The sequence below is a fragment of the Oryza sativa genome, chromosome 10 (genome assembly GCF_034140825.1).
Source record: "Oryza sativa Japonica Group chromosome 10, ASM3414082v1".
NCBI classification, from domain to species: domain Eukaryota; kingdom Viridiplantae; phylum Streptophyta; class Magnoliopsida; order Poales; family Poaceae; genus Oryza; species Oryza sativa.
This window is the reverse complement of record NC_089044.1, coordinates 18,540,034-18,557,226: the sequence shown is the minus strand read 5'-3', so window position 1 is coordinate 18,557,226 and position 17,193 is coordinate 18,540,034. Positions and strand designations below refer to the sequence as shown.

General features: G+C 40.8%; 2 protein-coding genes across 2 annotated transcripts; both read left to right on the top strand.

Moving 5' to 3' along the window:
* The first annotated feature begins 235 nt into the window (after window positions 1-235).
* LOC9266624 (protein G1-like5) lies at window positions 236-1,663 on the top strand. Its single transcript, NM_001424504.1, has 2 exons — window positions 236-521; window positions 840-1,663. Exon 2 carries the CDS (start codon window positions 847-849, stop codon window positions 1,459-1,461), a length of 615 nt encoding a protein of 204 aa, NP_001411433.1. The 5' UTR covers window positions 236-521; window positions 840-846; the 3' UTR covers window positions 1,462-1,663.
* Window positions 1,664-12,751: 11,088 nt separating this feature from the next.
* Window positions 12,752-16,799, top strand: LOC107276115 (anthocyanidin reductase ((2S)-flavan-3-ol-forming)). The gene is made up of 6 exons (XM_066304566.1): window positions 12,752-12,776; window positions 13,245-13,411; window positions 14,082-14,312; window positions 14,902-15,141; window positions 15,176-15,399; window positions 16,397-16,799. The coding sequence occupies exons 1-6, from the start codon at window positions 12,752-12,754 to the stop codon at window positions 16,539-16,541; spliced, it is 1,032 nt and encodes a 343-aa protein (XP_066160663.1). The 3' UTR covers window positions 16,542-16,799.
* The last annotated feature ends 394 nt before the right edge of the window (window positions 16,800-17,193 follow it).

Genomic DNA, 17,193 nt, shown 5'->3' with positions numbered 1-17,193 from the left:
TTGAAAAACACTCGTACCCCAAAACTCCCCACCCCACCACCTCCGGCTCCGTCGCCGAACCGATCGAATCCCATCAAAAAAGGGAGCAAACTCGCATGAAATCCATCAAAAACGGAGCAAAACTCGCATGAAATCTCAATCGATCCCCGGCGCCGCCCGCCCACCACCGCCGTGTAATTTTTTTTAAAACCCTCGTCGTACCGAGATATTTACCCTTCTCCTCGCTCTCGCTCTCGCTATCGGCTCCTTCTCGCCCAGCTTTTGCTCACGTCACATCACCTTCCACCTCCACCCCTCCACTCGCTCGCTCGCTTGCTTGCTCCAATTAATACCTCTTCTCCTTCTCCCCCAGCAACTAGCTTCCTTCTCCGCTTTTGCAGCTCGCCGCCGCCGCCGCCGCCGCCGCCGCGACACGGCGCGCATATGGTCGTCGTCGTCGTCGTCGTCGTCGCTGGAGAAGACGAAGAAAGATAGTAGACCTGAGCTGGGGGGGCGGTGAATTCGCCGGAGAGCTAGCTAAGGTGAGTTTCGTTTTCGGTTTCGGTTTCGATCGATTTGTTGGTGCAGATGCATCTGGGAGCTAGAGAACTATTTATAGTGGCTGCGGTGCGGTGCGGCGTCGCCACGCCGCGCACGCGCTCGCCCACGTCGCGCGCGCGCGGGCGCGCGTCCACTCTCTCTCTCTCTTGGACCACTGCGCGCGCGGGCGCGCGTCGGCGTCGCCACGGCTTCTCAAGAACGCGCGCGCGCGCACTGATTCCCAGATAGATAGATCTATATCTGTTCGTCTTCCTCAGCTATGGTGTGGTGGTGGTGGTGGTGTTTGTGGTGTTGTGCAGATCGACGATGGAGTTCGTGGCGCACGCGGCGGCGCCGGACAGCCCGCACTCGGACAGCGGCGGAGGAGGAGGGGGAATGGCGACGGGGGCGACGTCGGCGTCGGCGGCGGGGGCGTCGCCGAGCAGGTACGAGTCGCAGAAGCGGCGGGACTGGAACACGTTCGGGCAGTACCTCCGCAACCACCGGCCGCCGCTGTCGCTGGCGCGGTGCAGCGGCGCGCACGTCCTGGAGTTCCTCCGCTACCTGGACCAGTTCGGCAAGACCAAGGTGCACGCGCCGGCGTGCCCCTTCTTCGGCCACCCGGCGCCGCCGGCGCCGTGCCCGTGCCCGCTTCGCCAGGCGTGGGGCAGCCTCGACGCCCTCGTCGGCCGCCTCCGCGCCGCCTACGAGGAGAACGGCGGCCGCCCCGAGAACAACCCCTTCGGCGCCCGCGCCGTCCGCCTCTACCTCCGCGAGGTCCGCGAGCACCAGGCGCGCGCACGCGGCGTCAGCTACGAGAAGAAGAAGCGCAAGAAGCCACCCCACCCCTCCTCCGCCGCCGCCGCGCACGACGACGCCGCCAACGGCGCCCTCCACCACCACCACCACATGCCGCCGCCTCCTCCCGGCGCCGCCGCCTGAGCCGAGCCGAGCTTGCTCCAAGATCGCCGGAAAACGAGCTGCTAGCCTCCTACGCATGCACTAGTTACTCCACTCCACTCCACTCCACTATGATCCCTAGCTAGGCTGCTCTTGCTACTAGCAAAACTACGGATTAATCTCCATGCTTGCTACTGCTGCTGCTGCTGCTACTGCATCTAATTAATTAGGTTGATTATTTCCTGATCGTTTCTTCCCAACTGGGTCGCTCTCGCACGTCGTCTCGTCTACTACTATTTGCTGGTAATTTTCTCCTCTCCTCATCTCTTCGGCCTTCTCCTCCCTACTTCATGTGTAATCAACTACTGCTGTTTGTGATGATGATATGATAGCTAGCTAGCTTCTCAAATCAAGAACTCGATCGTTTTGATTTTAGCTGGTCGTACTTGAGTAGTACTACTCCTGATCAAAATTAATTGCTGTTCTTTGCTCTGCTGATCTAGCCATTACAGTCTTCAAAAAATCTCATCTTCTCTCTCTCTGCTGCTGCAACAAGATCGAACAAGTAGAGGTACCCTGCGAACAGTGTCTCCAACAGTGCGATCTGTTCTCCCGGGCCTGCTTGGTCGTCGTCCTCGTCGTCTTCTTCCTCTTTTCATGTTCTTGCAAGCAGAGAGAGTCAGTCAGTCAGGCAGTACAGTACACAGTGTGATCGATCGATCGATTTCGATTTCGATCGAGAGGAGAGAGAGAGAGTCGAGTCATGTCAGCACTGTGGCTGTCTCGTCCTTCTTGGGGAATCGACGTACTGTTTCTTCTTGGGGAGAGTCACGGATGGCTACCTATAGCAATTGCTGCTACTGCTACTAGTAGTAGTAGTAGTACAGCTCGAGCTAAGCTAGGAGCAGCAGCGTTAAGAGAGTGATGCTAGCTAGCTGTGGCTGTGTGCCTGCTTCCGCCCTTTCAGGGGCGCTTTTGCTTTGCTTTTTATGGTACCTGTACTGCTCATACCATAAGTAGCTAGGCTTGCTTGGCCACCTCTGCCTCTCTCCTCTCATCATCTGCAATCACACAGATTGCCTCCTGAAAAATTCAATTTTTTTTCCCACAGAAACCACTGAAAAATTCAATCTTTCTCACAGTAACTAGTAGTACTACGAATTAAACTTCACCCTTAGCTAGATCTCACAGTTACACCAAACTACACTGGTACTCGGAATGCCCATATGGGATCATATCATATTTGAAGGCAGTTAGTGCTGCTGTTCTTTGGATTTTTTGTTTGATCTTACAACCAAGCTTAGCTGCTTTAATTTCTTACTGATGTGGGAGTTTTTCAAATGCAGTTACGTGTTTCTCAGTGTTTCTGTCCAGTGTTATGCTTAGATACCCTCTCTTGCTCCTCTTTCATATGCATGGTCTTGCATGCCTTTAATGGTACTCCTTTCGTCCAAAAAAAAAGCAATCTAGGAGGGGATGTGATCCCTCGTAGATAATGAATTTAGATGGAGGTTTGTCTAGATTCATCATTGTACTAGGAGGGATAGGATGGAGGGAGTAGTGGTTAGCTCTTAACTATTAATATATGGTCTACGTCTCTTTCACAGATTTTCTTGATTCCTGTGTCTTAGCCGGTTGTAAGCTAGCTTACCACCCGCTTCCCCTCTCTCTCCTCTCTTATCCAACTCAGCATTCAGCCATCTTAGGCCATTCCCAACCCAAGAAACTAGATATAGTTCTCATAAACTTCATGTCATCAAGAAACTAGTTCTAGATGAAACTAGTTCTAGATGTTCTTTTTCAATACAAACACTACTATTCTATACTTAAATTTAATGCTACTTATCTCACATGATATCTTAGATGTGTAGAAATTATGTCTCATGCAAACACATGGTTTCCTTCTCTTTCCTCATTTATTCATTTGCCACATCATTTTTCATTCTAGGTGACAGTTTATTTAATAATATGGATATTATTCTAGTTATTGGGTTGGGAATGGCCTGGTAGCCTTCTATTAGTACCTGCTTACTCCTAGCCTTCTATTACTACTCCCTCAAAAAAAGATAAACCCTAGGTTTCCGTGTCCAACGTTTGAACATCCGTCTTATTTGAAAAAAAATGAAAAAAATTAAAAAGACAAGTCACGCATAAAGTATTAATCATGTTTTATCATCTAACAACAATGAAAAATACTAATTATAAAAAAAATTCATGTAAGACGGAGAGTCTAACGTTGGATACGGAAACCAGATTTGTCTTTTTTTAGACGGAGGGAGTACTTGCTTACTCCTAGCTTTGCTTTGCAGCAGCTAGCAGGAGTAATGCATTGCAGTGGCAACAATGTGCCTCTCCTCTCTGATTGAGGAAAACTAGACTTGCTGGTGTGGCAATGGCAGGTCTCTGTGTGTGACTGGTAGGAGTTCTGCATGCTTCTACATGACCAGAGCTCTAGGCTAGCAGGTTTGCCCTGAGGAAGAAAGAGAAAAAGGGTTGCATTTGACCACTATACATGTCCATTTCCATGCTGCTCTTTACACATCAAATCAAGGCATGGCTGTAAAAGCTTGCAAAGATCACACACACACTACACTGCCAGTGCCTTGCATTGGATGTTCTCTTGCATGGACAGCCATTTGTTCATGGGGTAATAGGCTGCTCTCTCTTCTCTTTGTGATCTCTCATCAGTCATCACCAGGTATTACTCAGCTAGCCAACAGGAAACTGGACTACTGGAGTACTACGCACTGTCACACTCCTTTGTCAATTGTCAGATTTGCTGCAGCTTCTCATGTACCCCTACTGTAGTACTTGTACAGTACTCCCCTTATTTTAAGTGTATGGCTGTGTCCAACGCTTGACCACTTATCTTATTTAAAAAATTTATATATTTTTTAAAATTAATTCACATATAAAGTATTATTTATATTTTATTATCTAATAATAATAAAAATAGTAATAATAAAAAAAATTAAATAAGATGGATGGTCCACAACTCACGCTTATTATGGGCGAGGGAGTACAGTAGTATAGCTGAGTTCTGACCTTTGAACAATGGCCGTGCGGCTCTTCCTTCAAGTCGGAAAAAAAATCCGGTATTTTCTTTGATATGCAGCTGCATTAATACCTTTGTGATGCCTACCTCTTGTATAAAAATTTCCTCTTTTACGATATTGACATGGTTTTAAAAACAATGTTGATACTAATTTCTACTTTATCCGTCCCATTTTGAGCGTAACCACGAGTTTTAATTCCTTGTTCAATTTTTGATTGTCTATTTCTTTTCAAATTCTTTTATCATTAGTATTTTTGTTGTTTTTAGTTGATAAAACATGAATAATACTTTATGCGTGACTTTTTTTTTAACTTTTTTCAAAAAAAAATAAATTTAAATAAGACGGACGATAAAAGTTGGACATGGAACTCATGGTTGCGTTTAAAAATGAGACGGAAGGGGTATTGATAAAAGATATAAAACACTCATTTTTTTGTTAAAACACCTTTTTTACGATATTGACATGGGTCCTAAAATGATTCCTTCTACAAATACTATTCAGTGCTATTAATGAATAGTATTTTTTTTGACAAAGAAAGTTTTTTCTTCAAATATATATATGGCTTTGTGTATTTTTAGTTGGTGCACAGGTAGGAAGTTATACTTGTTTTGTTAATTTTTTTAGAGTGCTAAGTTTTTGCTTAAAACATGTCGAAAAGAATCAACAATATGTTTTGGTTATTTTTTTGTGACTGGAGGGAGAGAGTATGGAATGAATGGCTGCATTCAGGGCATTGATCTTGTTTCATTTTCACGCCGATTGTTTTTGCCAATTGTGTGGGGACTGGGGATCTAGAAAGTATTATTATGGTTGAGTTGTCCCCTCGAACTTACTGTATTTTGACGTTGATAATCTTGTGTTAAATATTGTATCATACTCACTCCATTTCATTTTAAGTGCAGCTGTAGGTTTCTATATATAACATTTAACCATTCATCGTATTTAAAAAAATTATAAAATTTTCTAAAAGTAAGTCATATATAAAGTACTATTTATATTTTATCATCTAACAACAACAAAAATACTAATCATAAAATAATTAAATAAGACCGATGATCAAACATTTAACATAGAAATCCATATCTACACAAAAAGGAAAAAAAATACTAGTTACTGTGAATAACACCGAGGTCTTCTATAAAAGGCCTTAATTAAGAAACACTGAAGTAAAGGTACAAAACACCACAAGTTAGATCTTTGATTTGAAAATATCAGCATACGAAAATATACCAGGAGTTCTGAGTTAAAAGAAATATTCCTTTTGATCGTCGTTCTGTCACTTGCCCGAAAAGAAAAGGAGAAATATTCTTCTCGATCCCAAATGAAAATAATTTTTAGTATTTTTTAGCTTATTTGAAAATTTTAAGTTGTTTTGGTATATATTACTTTTCTTCATTATTTATTTCTTATTTACTCTTAAAGAAAATGCGGAATCTCTTACAAATATTTGACTCATCTATTCTAGTATGAATGGAGGGCAACAAAGTCATTTCAGCCATCTTTAAAATTCAGCTTCGGCCGAGTTTAGTTCCAAACTTTTTTAACAAACTTTCAATTTTTCCATCACATTAAAACTTTCCTACATATATAAACTTCCAACTTTTCCGTCACATTGTTTCAATTACAACCAAACTTTCAATTTTGGCGTGAACTAAACACACCCTGCATCTAGAACAACTTATATTTGGATTAAAAAAAGAGTATATATATTGTACTTGTATCATAAACGTGTAATTGTACTTTACCCAAAATATTACAACATATATAAAATTTCTTCAGGAATTGATACATTTGATTATTAGGGCACTAGTTGAATTACAGAAGTTAATTAGTTTAATTCTTTAGGGTGATAATAAAGCTCTCAATTAACAACTTTGGATACCATCCTGGTTGCTTTAGTTAGTAGATCAACGAACTCTTTATTTAGATTTTGTTGATGCTACATTTCTGTCGTTTTTCCGTTTTAATTATATGGCAGTTTCGTGGTATATAGTATGGTGGGTGTGACTTTGGAAATTGTACGCTTGTTTCTTTTCGCTGTCATTTTCCTTCGTGGAGCTTTTGCCAGCTAAATGCTGATACTGTCAGTGTCGATCATACAGTGCCTCTCTCACTGTATCCATACACATCTAATTAATAACTCATCTAAAAATAGTACTACATCTTATCTTATTTTATATCAAGCATATTTACCCGGTTTTTTATTTTTTAAAAAAGTACCTCTCCCACATTCTCTTTTTTTTTCCTGCGAAACTGAGATGTACTATACTACGATGCTTGATTTGAGTACATATTATATATTTGAATTCATACATATGCTTGATTTGACACTTTATTCGATAAATTCGGGTAATAATTAAGCAAGTTCTAGTCATGCCTAGTGCAGGAAAACCCCCTTTGTTCTGCAAATACAATATTTGAGAAAATATATATGCATGTTCTGTTGTCAATCGCTCATTGCTCGTCGGGTAGCTATATATAGATATTTACTTCCTAGAAAAAAATGTTGCTCACAAAAAAAAAAAACCCTACTCCATAGCGGACCGAGCAGTATTCTGCATATATGCACATTCTGCCTCAGATATAATATGAGTGAATTGAGCACTTAATTTGTAATCGCTCATGATCATTATGCTTATTCAATTCAGACTGTCGTTATCGGTGACTAACAAAGTAATTAACAATACAAAATATTGAGCTACCTAAAGAAAACAAACTAACCATGAATTGGCAAGAACAAACAAGTAATAATTACTTAACCATGAATTGGCAAGAATCAAACTAACAATGAATTGGCAGATATATATCTAGGGAAGTCAACTATAACCGACCCCAGCTTATAATATGTACGTGTGTGCACTGCGTATTTACTCAAAATCTACGTGCACACGTTCAGTGTGTACATATATATATATACAGTATATATAGTTAATTAGCGTCGGTATATATAGACAAAGAACAGTGGTGAACGTTATTTCATGACGAAGGTTTTCCGTACATTTCTCATTGAATTATATACGGGCAAGAAGGAACATGCATGCATAGTTAATTGATTAATTAGGTTTGTTGATGATATGGTCCAGCTACGAACAATCTAATGAATACTTTGGTTTCGGTCGTCACTACTAGTAGTTAGTAAATGGGATAAAATCGATTTGATCTCCAGGCCAATTGGGTATTTTTGACACCATTCAATTTTCAATATTGTTAGACTAATTTAGGGTGGTTAAATGCTCCCTCCGTCCCTAAATATAAGAGATTTTGGTTGGATGTGACGTATTCTAGTACTGTGAATCTAGATAGGAGCATGTCCAAATTCGTAGTATTAGGATACATCCCATTTACCCAAAATCCCTTATATTTTGGGACGGAGGGAGTAGATGTCTATACAGCAGTCCATTAAAAAAATTATATTTTAAAACTAGTTCATTGGAACCCATATATATACCAGTGACAACTTGTTAATTATCTTTTTCCTCCACCTCTCTTCTCAATCTCTCATCCCTTGCCTTTTCTCTTCTACCTCCTTTGTGAGCTAAGGGAGGTCCTAATGACAACAAACTTAGACTGTTCTCAGCTGCCTATGCCACGATATATCCATCGAAGCATCCACAAATGGAGGAGGACGTGGCAATAACATATAGCGAGCTAGCAACAACGACGGTGGTGAAGGAGCCCAATCCCTAGTTTCTAGAGAGTTGTATTCATTATCGCGTCACCTGGCCTCCCCACCCCTAGCACACCTCTGTCTCAACTTCTTCAAGATCTACCTACTCGAATGTAGCAATGCCTTACTCTTAGCTAGGTGGCCATGCAAGAGGGGGAATCTCGTCGTCGAAGGCATGAGCTTGGGCTCGCTGTCGGCTGCGCGTTAGATTTACAGTGGAGGTGTTGATCGAAAAGAAGGGATTCGGTGAGAGAAAGGAGGATGGAAGAGGGGAGAACATAGTAGAAAAAGCCGGACCAGCCAGCGAACCATCCGAACGTCTAGGTCACGGGTCGAGCGGTTGGACCGCTAGGTCAACCGGTTCAAGTGCAGGTGAAAAACCGTTATTTACTCCATATATTCCTTTCAAACACTATATATGTGTTGCTCTATTGGCTAGCAAAGTTTGCGATCTCCCAGAGACCCACGTTTGAGTCCCATGCGCACTAGATTGAGTGCTATTTTTGCCTGTTGGGCTGCAAATTGCTGGTTTGGGCCTTGATTTGGCCCATCCTTTTGTGTTAGCCGTTTGGGCATGCCGGTTTTTTTCCCCTCCGGTCTTTTTGCGTGAACATACTGGCCACATCGTTGGTTCCAGTTTTTCCCCGTTGAACCGCCGGTCCGGTCTGGTTTTTTGCACAGGGGGGAGAAGGAAGCTAAGCAGTATTGCAAGAGTTGCGGCCCTAGATTTGGTTGTGGACTCATTGTCATCTTTGCCTCTGTCAACAGTTAGTGCCACCACCTCCTCGAGCTCTGTCGTCTCTAGCTACCTCCACCGAGTATCGTCTTCTCCTCGAGCTTGTGTCCTCCCTTAGCACTGTCTTCTCCTCATGCTTTGCTTTACCAAGTTTAATCTCCACCGTCTCACCCGCTATGTTCGGCGATCGAGCTTTGCTTCCATATTGCCCCCACCGAGCGTGCAAGAGAGTATTAGGGGGAGGAGGGGCAGAGAGCAGGGTGTGCGGTGGATAGGTGGGTCCTATATATAGAGAGAGAGAGATGCGGAGGAATGAGAGAGATGATAGGTGGGTCCTATATGTTTTTAAACTTTTAATGTTGATTGGGTTGTCACGTTTGGTGCCACATAGCAATGGTGATCAAATAAGCGCGATAAAAAGGTTGAAGCTATCAAATATAGAGGTGTTTTTTAAACAAAGAGAAGAGTAGTGAATACTTTCTCCATCCCAAAGAAATATAGTTCTATGTTATTTAGCATAAATTAAGATATGGAAGAAAAAACAACTCTAGTGCTCCCAATATTCATGTGTGTATGCTTACTGGTGTACTCCCTCCGTCCCAAAAAAAAAGGCAAACCCTGGGTATCCGTGTCCAACTTTGACTGTCCGTCTTATATGAAATTTTTTTATAATTCGTATTTTTATTGTTGTTAGATGATAAAACATGATTAATATTTTATGCGTGATTTGTCTTTTTATTTTTTTTCATAATTTTTTAAAATAAGACGGACGGTTAAACGTTGGGCACAGAAACCAGGGTTTGTTTTTTTTTTTGACGGAGGGAGTACGTAATTAAGTGTCAAGTGAGTCATTGTCGAATCGTAACACCCTGCCAAAAAAAACAATATAAAAATTTGAAATTTGTGTCAGTGCTAAACTCAAGCTAGAAATATCAATATTTTTTGGTATTAGGCGTCTGAGCGAATGAGACGCGTTTAAAAGCTGCACCCACCTTCGAGTCTACCTCCCATATAATTTCCCACCGCGACAATTTTGAGGAGACATTAAAGTATTTTGTATTGCAGTTAATGAATCTTTCCAAATGTTACATATGACGTTGTTCGGATGTTTCAATAAGTATTTTATTTTGCTTAATTTGTCATTTTGATGGTCCAATCGTTTTCTCTCATATCAGGGTCCTAGAAATGTAGTAGTACACACAAAGAAAATATCTGCATACACTAGTTCAGTGAAGCATCGATCGAATTAATCCTCGTCTCGTTCTCTGATTTCTCCGTCCGTCTTTCAAATCGCCGGTGCCAATTAATCACACCGCCGCGCGTCCACTCCATAACCACTCTCAGTTTCAGGTGGTGAAGCAGAAAGCGTAGTTCTCCCTCCGTCAAAAAAAATCTCATATCCAGATTCATCCATAATATATCGTTCTCATTCTCATGTTCAGATTTATCTTTAGGATTTAATTCTTTTTCGACAGAGTAAGTAAGAAATTGTGACGCGCCCCCACAATAATTAGGAAGAAAAGAAAAGAAAGAAAGCTACTGGGTATAGAGCGAGTGGGCTGTGGTTGCCTTGTTCCTTGGGCTTGCCGGCCGACCATGCAAGCAAGCAGTAGTGTACTAGTGCAGCGGCAGGCTCTTGGCCTTGGCCCAAACGGCGATCAGCATCAGCAAGCTAGGCCTTAATTTAGTCCTACCTCTCTAACCAACAGAGAATTAACGGCAGCAGCTTATAAGGTGGATTGCCTGGAGACTACCTAAAATTGCAGGTTAATCACTCATGTTACAGTGTAGTGCATTTTCACTAGCCATTGGTCACTGGCTGCAGCGTCGACCGCTATCCGCCAGCGAAAATATTGCATTTTCATTGGCTTTGGCCGCTGGCTGCAGCGTCAACCATTGAAGAAAACTTAAAATGTCCGACAGGAAAAAAATTTTTAATAGTGACAGCATCACTACCAACATTTTAAACATTTTAAGTAGCATAGATACGTATCTAGAAAGTCCTAACGTTCATGAAACAGTTTTCTTGGGTTAAGATCCTAGCCAGTTTCTTCATTTCAGATTTTAGCTTTCTTCTTTTTCTTGTAGTCTACTACATCGGTCCCAAAAAGAATTAATCTACGATAGAATATGACCTAGGCAAAGTAAAAAAAACGGACCAGAGATCGACCCGCTGGCCGTCGGTTCACCGATCAAACCGCCGGTTTTTATTTATTAATAGTATATTTGATTTGCATTATTTTAAATATAGAATCATCACAAATTGGTGAAAATATGCATAAATAAACTAGTATATATATTATTATATGGTCACAACGTCAAAAGAAATAAATGTAGTGTGGTAACATAATAAATTCATAATGCCATACTACTAGGACAAATTAAAAACTGGTTCGATTATTAAAAAATCACAACCAGTTCACCGGTTCTCATAAAAACTGCCCGATTCACCGTTCTTTTACCTATTCGATTGCAGGGGCCGTCTTTTTGTTGAACCGAGCCGCCAAGGTTGCCGGTTCCGGTTTTTTCCGATTCAACCGTCGATCTGGTCCGTTTTTTTTACTATGATCCTAGGACAACCAATCCGGGTGTCACATCCTAGTTGATTCATTTTGGACGGAGTGAGTACATTTAATACATATAAGAATTTAATTTGAAACATGGTATTGGCAACCATTTTCTGTATCTTCGTTAATTTGCTAATCAATAAAGATCCATCTTTTTTTCCTCGAGAGAAAAAAAAAGATGAAATCGCTATCTGTCCAGTTGGTAATCACCTGTAACAAAATTTATATCACGCTTCCAGATGGCCACCCTATAATATAGCGTCTGGTACTTCTACAATATATATCAACGGCCTCCCAAAATATATAGCTCGTTTAATAATCCATGTCTAAAATTACAATCTTGGCCACTATAAAGACCCGACTATTATACGCTGAATTAATACAGATTAATTAATAATGACCCACGTTCGTTTTAGTTTGAGTGTCAAATGATATAGGGAATCACAAGGGATCCTTGGTTTAGTTTGTTTTCTCACGATAGTAATACATAATAAGCCAACATATATATACTACGTACTCTGTAAGCTAAATAAAATGGAAACTAGAACTGTGATGATCCGTGTGATGCCAATATCCACAAAACAATTTCAATGATCTCAGCGGTTGCATTTATTAAAAGGAAGACAATCATGGTCTAACCCTTAAAAAATGAAAACCAACCCTGGTGACATCCCAAGACTGTTTTGAAGATTGTTGTGTCACTATCGCAGCTAATTAATTAAAATGTGGCCACACATGATGACGACTTATATATATAATCTAATGTACCATGTGCCAATGACTCGATGTCATCATGTTAATTATCATCGCAGCTGAGTTACAAACCTTTCACCATGTTAATTATCATCATTGTAAGTCGCAGGCACGTCTGCTGTGCTGCCGTGCGTGGTGGCAAAACACCTTCAAATTAAAACTGAACACGAGAGAGATTATCTTCTAAATTGGCTTTCATATTTTTAAGAATAGGATCGTTCTATTAAATGGCACATTCTCCAGACTCTTAAAACAGTACTCTCTCTGTTTAAAAAAAAATTAAACTAGAAATAGATGGAACTATCTAGAACAACGAATCAGGTCAGTCGATCCGTTTCTAAGTTATTTTTTCTGAGACGGAGGGAGTACGTGTGATTAAGTAAAAAACTTAATTTTATATATGAATTTCTTATCAAACTGTTTTAAATCCATTATAAATTTTATAATACTCTCTCCGTTTCATAATGTAAGACTTTCTAGCATTATCCACATTCATATAAATATTAATGAATCTAAATATATATGTCTGTATATAAAAATCCAAATCCTACGCATGCTTATGTCTGGAAACAGAGAGAGTATATATATTTTTGTTTACTAGTTTTGTGCCTTACGTATTAATCTTGTTTCATTGTTTTCTGCTTTTCGTGATAGATAGTAATTTTTAATCTATTGTTATATGGTAATTAGACCATAAGTTTTACATGACATGTAGCTAAAGATGAATGTATAAACACCCACGAATGTGTCGTCCCAACAAACACTGAATGGACAAAGGCTGAGGATATTAGTTGCATGTTTGTGTACAATTTGTATGAACAAATCAATATTCATTTACTAGTGGAACATCATGTGCGTAAAATATGGATACCAAAATTTAATCCCTTGAGGTAAAACCATACACCTCAAACAAAACTCTAGTTTAAGCTCGAAGGTCTCTTGGCCGGATAGAAATGTGAAAAACAAAATTGCAATCCTGATTAAGAGTACTCTTCACCGCTCTAGTACTTCTTAAGCCGAAGCGCTGTTCTGGTTTTACATTTCAGATGACGAGAAGAAGACCTCCCATTTAAAGGACCTGCAGTCACTTGGCCCCTTGAAGATCTTTCGTGTCGACTTGAACGAAGAAGGAAGCTTCGATGAGGCCATCACCGGCTGCGTCTTCGTCTTCCTCGTCGCTGCACCGGTGGTCGTCGACTCAGAAAATCTTGAGGTAATTGAATATTGATCGATTCATTACACAAAATTAACATAGATATTAGTTTTAACTTAACTTCCAGTAACACCACTATTTTGTTGCTAACGGTTGATAGTCAAATTTAGTAGAAAGCTAAATTTGGGCTAAGTTCAGAAAGCTATGAAAGCCTTCCCGCAGGGGCTGGTCTGACTGAGCACCTAGCTGTCTGACTGACCCTTAGGAACAGGTCTGACCGATGGCGCGCCCTACTGTTATTTGACCGAAGAAATTTGGCTGATCTAACCAGCAATCCTAAGTCTAAGTTAATTTTGATTCCATATTATGCTTCTTTGCTTGGGACCGGGGTTTGTTTTTATTATAGTCGTAATATACCTCTAAACCTAATAGAAATGAAGAGACTTTGTTTCATGCTAATAAACTATCAATCGATCATGAACTGTTCTTTTCCTTTACCCTTTACCTAGGAGTAGTTTAATAACATAAATATTCATTAGTTCGCATGGTAAGACGTCCATGCTCGTTCCGAGTGTGAAACCCACGGTAGGTTTTTATATATATCGTCGCCAAGATCAGAAGCTACATCGTTGTTTGATCATAAAGAGGTGTCAGCACCAACTCTGCATATATATATTTCCTGCATGCTGCATTTTCTTAATTAAGTTTTTTTTATTATTTTTTCCATCAGGAGGACATTACTGAAACCAACGTCCGAGGCACTTTGAACGTGATGGGGTCCTGCGTGAGAGCGAGGGCGACGGTGAAGCGCGTGGTCCTGACATCGTCGGTCGCCGCCGTGCTCCACGACGGCAGGACGACGATGCAAGGCGGCGACGATGGGCATGTGGTGGTGGACGAGTCGTCATGGTCCGACCTCGACTACCTCGCTACCCTGCCCAACCACCCATCTGCAAATTGGGTATGTATGCATATACTTTCTCGTCTCTGAATATTTTACGCTGTTGACTTTTTAAAACATATTTAACCGTTCATCTTATTTAAAAAATTTAAGTAATTATTAATTCTTTTCATATTGTTTGATTCATTGTTAAATATAATTTTATGTATATATATAGTTTTACATATTTCACAAAAGTTTTTAAATAAGATGAACGGTTAAACATGTTTAAAAAAAGTCAACGGCATCAAATATGTAGGGACGGAGGGAGTATATCGGAAAATTTATGCCGCTCCTCTATTTGTTTTGATCGATGGAAGTATGATTTATGATTTGATATGTACCAACTAAGGGCTCATTTGAAACAAAGGATTCTCGGAGAAATTCAATCCTATGGATACCCCCTAAGGATAACCATACTTACTTTTTGAATTTGTAGTTTCAACCGAAAATAATTATATTGATTTGCAGAAAAATCTTGTACCGTATTGGAATGTGGAATTGAACTGATGATCTATGTGAAAAATCAGTCTCTCTTTCTCTCTTGGCTGAAGTGCTGCATGGGGAGGTAATTGCGTGCATATATGCTTTGTTTGAGATACAGGCTAAGGCGTACGGGGCAGGGAAGGTGCGGTCGGAGAAGGAGGCAAGCAGGGTGGCGCGGGAGAACGGCATCAGCCTCGTCACCGTGCTCCCCGTCATCGTCGTCGGCGCCGCGCCGGCGACCAGGGGGTTCAACTCCAGCTCCCTCGTCCTCAGCTTGCTCGCCGGTGAGCGCTCGCGCGCTCGATCGATCGCCGGCCGCCGTGTCGTCTCGTCCATGGCTTTTGCAATTCTCACCTGTGACTGTGAAAGGTAATTCGGTTCATTGATCAGGCCATGAGGCGACGACGGAGATGCTGAAGGCCACCCAGGATCTCGCCGGCGGCACGACGCCGCTGGTCCACCTCCGCGACGTCTGCCGCGCGCAGGTGTTCCTCGCCGAGAAGGGCGAGGCGGCGGCGGCGGCGGGAGGGAGATACCTCTGCTGCGGCGCCAACACCACCGTGGCGCGGCTCGCCGGCTTCCTCGCCGGGAAGTTCCCGCAGTACAATGTGAAAACCGATGGGTACGTGCCTTAGCTTTCTCCATCCCAAAATATAAAAAAAATAGTTAAACGGAACACATTACTTGACAGTTTTTAAATTGATTTGGGGCATGGGTTGTAATTAAATGTTTGTTTCTGTGTATAAATTTATCTACCACTTATAGAATCATCAAGACAAAAGGACACGTTTATGACTAATTTTTTGTTAATAATACTGCTAACATAAATATTTTTGTTACTATAATACTTTCTCCGTATTTTAATGTATGACGTCGTTGACTTTTTAACCAACGTTTGACCACTCGTCTTATTCAAAATTTTATGTAAATATAAAAATAGTTATGTCATGCTTAAAGAACATTTGATGATAAATCAAGTCATAATAAAATAAATTATAATTATATAATTTTTTAAATAAGACAAAAGGTCAAACGTTTGTCAAAAAAAATCAATGGCGTCATACATTAAAATACGGAATATAATTTTTTTTTGGATAATGAGCTTTCTTTAATTCGGTCTTTATATCTACGAATGATATTCACGGCTACGTGAGCGTACGTAGTATATGAACAAAACTTTTTGTACGAACATTTAGTCGTAAACAAGACAAAACGTTTACGACAATACATGTTTTGATGATGAAGAATACATTAGTCGTAAAAAATACACGTTTACGACAAAAACGTATGTCTTGATTTAATAAGCTGCTAAAAATACACGTTTACGACACATATACTGCTAACAAAACGTTTTCTATGACACAATATACGTATGAAAAAAAATTGTTCATAATTATCTTTTAGTTTGTTTTAATTTTCTACAGATTATCATAGCGTAGTATATTACTCTCTGCGTCTCATAAAAAATCAAACTAGCATTGGATGTGGCATATCCCAGTAATACGAATTTAAACATAGGTATATCCATATTCCTAGTACAAGTATATGCCACGTCCGTTACTATGTTGGTTTTTTATGAGATGGAGAGTGTATGTGTCATCATGTATGGTGGTGTGCAGGTTTGGCGACGTTGCCGAGGAGCCAAGGATGTTGATCTCGTCGGAGAAGCTGGTCGGGGAAGGGTTCGAGTACGAGGGCAAGAACCTGGACGACATGTTCGACGATGCTGTCGAGTACGGCAAGGCGTTGGGGATGCTGCCATAAGCCGTAGTGATGATACAGTAGCAGACTGATGTGTGGGCCCGGACCCACATGTGAGTTACTGCTACTGCATCAGCAGTGAATCTGCATCCGTTCGTAACATGTGGGTAGAATGTAGTATATGCCCTTGCTATACATATCCATCCGAATAATCATGAACATTATCGAAATAATTTGATAGCATGGATTGTGACGTCATACTACAATATTTCATATATGCATGTATAAATTCGATGCCAAATGAAGAGAAAAATGAATCCACATGTGCATGGTCTTGACTATTTTACTGCCTAAGTTGATTTATTTTTCTAGATGTTTTGACCGAGTTTGATCATCCAAATTTGTGTAGTGAAATACAACAGCATAATCTATGTTTTCAATTTTGTTTTATTTTTTTAACAAATCAAATGACTTGCGCAAAACGGGTACTTTTCCCTGAGTAAAATGACTTCTTCCGCAGCTTCGTTCAATTTTTTGGGTTTGGTTTCGACTTTCTTCAACGTTAGTTGTATTTTGTCCATGACACGGAAAAGAATTCCCACCTTAGAATCCTATGAAGTAGTCTATCCACCCATGAGAATCATGGAATACCCCCAAAAGAGCACTCAATTGGGTTCGAATTTTTCCAAGCCCTATGAAACAGAGGTAAAAAAGA